This window comes from Nothobranchius furzeri, chromosome 14, assembly GCF_043380555.1.
Source record: "Nothobranchius furzeri strain GRZ-AD chromosome 14, NfurGRZ-RIMD1, whole genome shotgun sequence".
NCBI lineage: Eukaryota > Metazoa > Chordata > Actinopteri > Cyprinodontiformes > Nothobranchiidae > Nothobranchius > Nothobranchius furzeri.
Window position 1 is genome coordinate 21164814 of NC_091754.1, and position 8788 is coordinate 21173601.

General features: G+C 42.2%; 1 protein-coding gene across 1 annotated transcript; it reads right to left on the reverse strand.

The window, feature by feature from the left end:
* Positions 1-423: 423 nt before the first annotated feature.
* Positions 424-8519, reverse strand: chn1 (chimerin 1). Its single transcript, XM_015966470.3, has 7 exons — positions 8049-8519; positions 6909-6993; positions 3128-3301; positions 2526-2603; positions 1752-1889; positions 928-1033; positions 424-746 (listed from the first exon to the last, which is right to left on the reverse strand). The coding sequence occupies exons 1-7, from the start codon at positions 8298-8300 to the stop codon at positions 575-577; spliced, it is 1005 nt and encodes a 334-aa protein (XP_015821956.1). The 5' UTR covers positions 8301-8519; the 3' UTR covers positions 424-574.
* Positions 8520-8788: the final 269 nt, after the last annotated feature.

Here is an 8788-nt window from a genome sequence, read left to right on the forward strand (position 1 = left end):
TAATCATGCACAAGTTGTGTACAAAAACATTACAGTACAAAATTAATGTCACAAGTAAAAGTGTTTATAACAGTAAAAATGTCACTATCAGGCAAAAAACAATCATCAGTGCATAAAAAAGGAAAGGTTTGTTCACCTAACGTTCACGTGACAAAACTATAGTAACAAACTAAGAAGGTAAAAAAATACAGCATCATAAAAATAACCCCAGAAAAATCAGTAGCTTATTTTCACAGCCAGATATACAAAGTTTCACAGAAATAGCCGCACAGCAGGCAGCAGGGAGTGTATACCAAAACTACTACAGATGTGACAGGAAAAGTACAACGCTACACAGTCTCAACACATGCTAAGTGAGTCTACGTCATACACACGTCAGCTTGAGAAAATCCCCCGACAAAAATGGGGAGCCATCGATTATGTAAAAAAAAAAAAACTCTTCCACACCTAGAGTCGGACGAGGGGAGGGGCAGATGTTAGATCTGCTCTAGTCCATACACGCGGCCTTTCAAAAAGTACTTCAAAGAGTCCAAAGGAACGGTTAGCGTGCGGTTGTACAAAAGTCCTTATACGTTTAGAAGAGCACCTCTTCGTTCTTGATGAGCACCTCCACCACCTGCCTCTGGAAGCGGATGTCATTCAGAGCTGTCATGGCGTCCTGGTTGGGTGCACGCATGAGGGTCGGCCCGAAAACAATACCGAGGTTCTCAGCATTCATCAGATTGAATTTCTCATTCTGTGTCACCCTGCAGCGTGTTTTAAAGTTAGGAAAAGACACACATCATTAATGATTAATGACTCAGCAGGCCTGAAGACTAAAAAATATCTCATCTATTGACCAAAATTGCACCGATGAAGCTCTGAGTAACAACAGGCTCTGTGTTCTGTGCTGGTTTTGTTGTAGAAGAACTTGTTTGGATTCCTCACCGTTTTAAATGGGACATGAGGTACTTCAGGGTTTCTTTGTGGGATTGTGGCAGCAAAGCGAGAGCCACGCGGAAAGCTTCCAGCTTCTTCTCTGGATCTGTGAGCTCTGGCAAACAGAGAGGAGGGCGTGATCAGCATGAAAACATTCCTGAATGGGTCCTCGGGGTGTGGGATCAGGGGCCCGGCGGGTAAAAAGAGAGCCAACCTGAAGTCTCTACTCAACGTCTAGCTAAAGAGTAAAAGATATACGATGACAAAAACAAACGAGACTATCGAAAACACAAAGCGACTGCAGAGTTTTGAGAGAAATTACTTTTACTTTTTAATCTGTACACTCAGCGTTCTTTAAAGGTAGACAAAGGAAGCACTCAGGAGTTAATGCACTTCCTGTAGTGCACTAAAAGCCATTAGTGTTCCTGAGGAAGGGTGGGCGGGGTTTGAACTGCAGTTATGAGTAAAGCTTCTTTTTTCTTTCCTTTTTTCAGGATCATAACATGAGATTGATCATTATTTGGTCTTGTTTACTCATAATATTGAGAAGAGTCAGTGGCACAAATGTGTTTCTATAAAAGAACGTTAATGTTAAAAAAGAATCAATTGTCTGAATTTAAAAATAAACATTTACCCTCAAAAATATGCAAAATTTTCAGTTGAAACTGTATTTGAATAACCATTTATTTCTCTCCCACCTTTTTTTTATTGCTAATTAATTTCAGCCAACAGTGGTCACATCCACCAAGTTAATTTAAAAGTAGTGATTTCGTGTGGATGTGAAAAAAAAAACGATGCAGGTGTTCAGAGGGATTTGTTGAGTTGTGACGTACTTGCAGCCTCGATGAACTGAGGGTAAGCTTCATATGCGATGATGGGAACTGGTAAATCCCTGAGGTACAGTTTCAGTGCACTCGTGATGATGTTGATGTCTTCATAGGCGTTCGCTGAGATGTCTGTCTTCTCGCCATCTGCAGAGATGTATGATGGAAGCAGAGGGAGACAAGAGGAAGAAAATGAGTCCTTTTTACATCACGGGGTGAACAGATGAGGATGCCGGCAGAGTGGAGGAGAAAAGTCTACTCTTGATGTTTTCTTTCTTCAAGTATCAGCTATCACCCCCTTGGCCTGTTTAATTCTGACTTTGACTCGTTTATGTATGCCTTCCAGAAGAGTCCGTGGCCTACTTGTGCTGGCAGACTGAACATCACAGCGCTGTGAGCTGGAATGACACTCTGTCATGGATGAGCTCCTGCATGCGGATCTAGCTCTGACTCCAGTCCACTGCTGCAAGGTTTTTCCTATAGTTAAAATTCATACTGCACTGGCCCAGGACAGGTTTACTCTCACTAAGTCGACTACTGAATCCCAACGCAGCCACATTCAAGGCAGTGCATGGCTTCTAACCCCTGAGGTCTGTCCACACAGTGAAATCCTGCATGAGATGTCAGGATTCAAACCTCCAGACGGATGCTAATCCTTCACAAATATGTCAATTTTTTTCTTTATTCTGAAAAGTTCTGTCTCGTGTGGACATATGCAAACAGGTAATCTCAGCCGGTGTCGTGTGTGAGCTGACGGGAATCTGTAAAACAAACAAGACAAACCTTTATCAAAACCCATCTTGACTTCTTCCACCGAATCACTGAATCCTGATATTCTGTAGAGGCCTTCTGATTTGAGTCCTAGAGGAGCAAAGATGGCATAAACAATGTTTAAACTTCACACAAGCTGTCAGGAATGATGCAGAAAAAAAAACAATACGCCTTTTAAGAGGTGTAATTTAGAAAATGATAAATGATATGCATTAGAGATTGAGGACAAAATGTCCACAATGTCATGGAACAAGGGAAACACGGAATGATGCAAACAGTTTTCTGCATCAGTGGGCAAAATAATAAAGACATTAATCACACATAGCTTCAGACATACATTAGAGGGCAGACAATGAGATTTTCCTACATAGCTGAATGATTTAACCAAAATGCAATCAGCTAAGGCGGCAGGAAACACAGTAATGTTTTTCTCATTACACATTTACAATCAGCAGCCCTCTCATCACTCCTCTCAGTCACCTCGCCAAAGACAAACGTTAAATTAGTCGGTTATTGAGTCCAGTCTTTAACAACCTAAGCAATACACGCTACAGATGAAATGGTTTGACAACAATCAGCATCCTCCACACCCTTTAGAAAGACAACACACTCACCTCTGGACTCAATCTCTCGGATGCACATGTCCACAACCATGGGCCGGGCTGTGTTATAAGCTTTCACCAGGGTTGTCAGGTCACAGCTGTACACCTTACGGACGTGTCTCAGGTCGGGCTTGCAGTCGTTTGGTACCAGAGCCGAGCACTCTTTATGAACATTCATACCACAATCTAAAGGAAAAGACAAAAAAACAAAACCGATTAAGTGTTTTTCTTTTTGTCAGGCCCTTATGAACAACTAACATTTGTAATCGACAAAGAGGGCCTTTAAAAGGCCTCGGTTTGGAAAATTTGCCTCTCACTCTGTGTGGATTGACAGGCTAAAGGCTAGACTGAGTGTAGCCAGGACCAAGGTGCTAGTCTTCTGCTACAACTACAGTTTTCCTCCATTTATGAGCATTTGCACACTTTAAATATAAATATTCTGTTAGAAAAATATATAATTTTTAGGGATGTTTGATATTGTTTTTAAACTGATATCGTCTATAACAGGTGAAAATCAAAAATTTGGAATTTTGGTTAGGCAAAAGTCTTTATTTCAGTAACTCAACTGAGAGGCCCTTTAAAGGCTCAGGAACCCTTTCAGGTGTTTGGATTCATTAGCTAATTAGAGAATATTGAACCTTTTCACAGAATTCTAATCGTCTGAGATTTAGAATTAGGGTTTTTTCATAAGCTGTAAGCCATAATCATCTCAATTATAACAAATAAAGGCTTCAATTATCTGGTTTTGCATTTTGTTTCACCTTTTAGGTGGAATTAATGAAATAAATAGACTTTGAACGATATTGTAATTTTTCTAATTTCACCTTTCATTTCCGAAACTGATATAAACTGGTACATAAACAATCGAGGCCCTTCTCATAAAAAATAAGAAAACTAAATCATGTGAGGGAACTAACAGCACATCGCGGCTATCATCAATCATTTAAACATCCGTGCAAAATATGACTACTTCAAATTAAAGGTTGCATATGGAACACGGACACAATGGCGACATCTAGTGTTTAGAGGTGGTAACTGCAACAACAGAAAACATATTCCAGCCGTCGGGGCATTGGCTCACTGCTGACACTTTAAGTGACCAGCTAGCACCGTGTCCAGTGATGAATCATACAGGGTAAGGACTCAGTTCTACTAATACATTTACAACAGTATTTACTGTTAGAACATCTTCTGGGCTCAGAACCAGCTGCTTGACTCGTCAAGTCAGCTATTTCACACAGCCTCGCCTTGCTGAACGGACTTTTTAGAGCAACGGTGCCCCCTAGTGGCTGGCAGATGTAAACATAAACCCAGTTCCGTGCCCGACAAAATAAAAATTTTATTATTTATTGTTTTAAATATAGCTTTTAAAGGAAAAACTGTACATTCATTCTGCACACCTCTAAGCGCCCTGTGAAAGTGTTATTTTTTAAGTATAACTTTTACTAAAATGTTCCATATTCCACCTAGTTAGGCTAGTTGTGCTAAAAAAACAGAAAGTGTCTCAAAACCTTTGCCTCAGATCTGTCAGATTTTGACATTTTAAGTGAGATGCGGCTGAAAGTTTTGTGTATAATATGTGCATGGGTCAGAAAAAGAGAAAAAAACAATGCCGGTCATTTCTGATTTTACATGTTAATGCCTGTATCGGTCATCCTTAATATTTATACAAACTTTTTCAGGAATGTTTGTTTTTTGACCCAATCAGATGTTCAAAGCACTTTCTGCAACAAGTTGTGTATTTGTTTGCAGCTTTTCTGCAGAACACATGTTTGACAGCCCTAACCTCTTGCTTTGATATCAGACTTTGGTCAACGGACCAGAGGTAAAAGACCCGGATCTGCTTTCGAACAGGGACACATGCAGACAGTTATGGAACCTGTGCATAACTGGTGCCCAGAGGATGCTGTACGCTCTAGTCTTCTCCTAATCCAAGCTTGCACACGCTGTCTGTGGAAGAAGGAACGGAGGCGCTGCGGGCTACAAAAGACCTAGTTTCCCAGACTAAAATGGGGCAGCTCTTTAGCTCGCATGTCTCCAACTTCTGAAGGGTTTTTTGTTTCTCAAACACAACAAAGCCTTTAAAAATACAAATTTCATCCCTCAGAAACATTTCTAATTTTCTATTTAAAATGAAAAACTACATTAGAAGGCTCGGTCAGGATAACCATCTCATACCAGTTGGCTTTGATTAATATGGGTCCCCCGAGAAATTCACAGCCTGAATTTATATGCATTGATGCTGAAATGTAATTACCTTAAGAGATGATTCTTTTAAAGACATGAGACAGGAGGAATAATAATGGATGGCATGTCATCAGATACAAGCCCACTGAGATCCCCGTGTCAATGTGTGAGGACACTGAGGGTCCTTGGGTCCCAGGTGGGGAGGGAATACCCAAGGGACACAGAGGAAATGGGATGGTCTCCACAGAAACTCAGTTTGGAGACAGGTTGCTAATTTCTGAGGAAGATATCATCATCAAGTCTATCTGAAATTGATCTCTCTCTCTTTGTCAGGAACCAAATTTAATATTTTAATGTGCCCCGTGCACCCCCCCCCCCAACCCCCCCCCCCCCCCCCCACACACACACACACACACACACACACACCAAGTATTTGGGTTAAATAGGGTTTGAGCTGTGTGACCCAGCTCTTTTGGTTGAATTTGAATGTGTGTGTGGGGAAACGGAGCTGTTTCCCCACACTCACAGCTCTGCACCTCATTAAAGAGGTACGCCAGCTTTGGTTTCCTTCATGGCCATGATGGGATGAAGCTGGATGGATGGTGGCAGGGGGGTGGGTTGCTCTCTGATGAGGAAATGTGCCACAACAAGCACAAGCAGAGGCTTCGCTCTTTGGCACTCCACCAAAAGAACAGTTCGCACATACAAAAACAGGGGAAAAGGGGTGGGAGAACATGTTTTGGTATGCAAATGTGGGAGCCATGAGAGACTGCGGTGCCCCAGATTCTCCTGGCTGGAGACTCTGAAGGAATGACGGCATGTTTACAGTTGATAGGGATTGACTTTTACCGTATGCGCCTTTAAAAGGATTGTTGTCATCTCACAACATCTAGATCTTAATAATTCACATCAGAGCCTCCACAGATGTACGTGGCACACTTTGTTGCATCAATAAAACATCAAATGTGCACCTCAGACTGGGTTATGGCTCTATTGGAAATGGGTGCTCACGGGAAGCAGAGGAGCGGATCGCTCTCCAGCAACAGCCCAGTTTAGTTTGTGTTAAATCTGTCACACAAAAGAAGATTAATTTAGAAAAATATCACTGTTCGTTGGTGAATATTCTCAAAATGCGCTCACTCTAGGATTCATAATCCATCCAAATGAGGAGAGCTTTGAACTGCATCTGCCACATTTGGCTTATTGTGCGTTTTCAGGCCTGGAATGTGACAAATCCATTAAATCACCAGAGTGGAAACACAGAAAGCTTTTGTTATGGCGGTAATGATGACAGGATGTGAAGCACTGAGTCAAAATTCCTTCTAAAAATAAAGAATTCGTCTGAGAAACTTCCTTTTTCTCCATGCTTGATGCAACCCAGAGGTAACAGAAGCAAGTTAAATCCAAGTTTTGTCATCGTGTAACATGTGAGCTACATCACAACTCCAGAGCCCCCGTTTCATCCAACTCTATGACCCATAATCCTCAAACTATACTGTTGAGATTTTGGATTAAAATTTGTTAATCCAGCTCCAGAATCACAGCAAACCAAGTAACCCAAATAGATTCAAGCTCACTTTGTACCCCAGGTAACATTTATACATACCTGCACATTTGGCCCCCTGAGCCATCAGTCCCCACATGAATCTGGCACAGTGTTCACACCAGTGAGGCCCCCGGAAGGTGTGGACCTGAAACCAAGAGACAGATGTTAGAGAAGATGTTTACCTCATCCCCTTCTTTATTCTGCCTCAGTGGAGGGTGATCATACTGTGTGTGTGTGTGTGTGTGTGTGGGGGGGGGGGGGGGGGGGGGGATCTGCATGGTGAAAAAACAAGTTGCTGGGAGACTTTTCAATAGGAACAGTGGAGGAAAAGGATGCTCCCACACTCCGGGTAACAACAGCTCAGCCAATCAGAGAGGCCCCCGAGCTCAAAAAAACCACAGCTCCAGAATTCTGCCTCTCATCCAGGGTCGGGTCGCTGTCAGGTCCAATAAAACATGCAGACGCTGCAAGTGTTTGTTGGTTATTTATTGTTAGAGAACATGTAAAGGCACCTTTTACCAGGTTCCAGTGCAGATGAATACAAAAATATGCAAATGTAATAAAAATTACCAATGAAAACAGCAACTCACTAAATGTATTACCTTAAAAATTGTCCTGAAGTAAAAAGTCATGTTTTTTTGTTTTCATGATGAAAAAAACAGCTTTTAAAAACTGTGTCATTTACTTTGTATAATTCTTACACAGCTTTTTTACATTTTGTTTACAATTGGAATTGTAAAAAAGACAACAGACAACACGAAAGCTAAAAATGCAATCTTCAGCACAACAAAAGCTTGCAGCGGCAGAACGAGGGAGAAAGAGGCTAACATCAGCACTTTTAAAAATCTGACCAGGATGTCCTCCGTCCCTTCAAAAAGGCAAAAACAGGGGCCAAAAAACTCCTCACTGTTTCGCCTCTCCAGCAGCGTAATCTCCCCATCTGGTGCTCTAACTATAAGAGCAGTGCTCCAAATGTCGCACCAGCAGATCTTCTTTTGATACAGCCTCGCTGGACAAACCAAAAACAATAAAAAAGCTGTTTTTATCCCTTCCACTCCCTCCCTTTTCATCTCCCACATGGGGGGTGAGGAGAAGCAGCCTTCTGGACACACATGGTGACTCTGAACCAGGATTTTGTTCAAGAAAAAGAAATAAAAAGGATCAGCTCACCAAGTGCCCTTCAAGTTGATTAAGTCTTACCTTGAAGTTGTGGACCTTTTCAGATTTGGGAGTCCGGTCGCTCTCCTTCAGAGTAGCTCTGCGAACCAGTGAGGAGAGCTGAGAGTAGGCTAAGAGTTTAAGTGGCTGCCAGAAAGTGGCTGAAGGTTTCTGTGGCCCCATCCTCATCCCCAGAGCTGCCGCCAGAATATCTTCCTGATTGGCTTCTCGTTTGGCCTTTTGCACTAAAGGCTTCTCTTTCTTCAGGGCATCGTAGGACTCTTTGGATGGCATTCTGGAGGTTCAATGTCCCAAAACAGATTTAAAAAGTGCAAAAAAACAACCTCCCAAAAAAAAGGACGAAAGAAGAAACTCCTTGGTGCTCAAAGCAAGAACATGTCATATAATGTTACTTGCATTGGTCCAGTTAAATACCAACATCGCTAAGAACAAATCAGTCATTTAAAATAGTAACGAAAGTCTGCAAATAATGTTGGTCTGTGGATCCTCTCACAGCAGTGACAGCCGATGAAGTGGAGCCTCTGGGATTGCAGCGCCAGGTTTTATACAAAAGAGGTGCAGCCTTGGATGCTCATGAACGTAAATGCAGATGAGATGAATGCCTGAGCTAATCCTCTCCTCCCTGTGCGGAGCTGATATTCTCCCTGGAACAGAGACAGCACACTGTTGTGTACGGATGCTGTGAGGGCGGGCTGAAACAAGGATGGAGGGGGGATGGAGGTGGATCTTGTAGTAGTGGCAGCAGATTAAATGGACCCCAC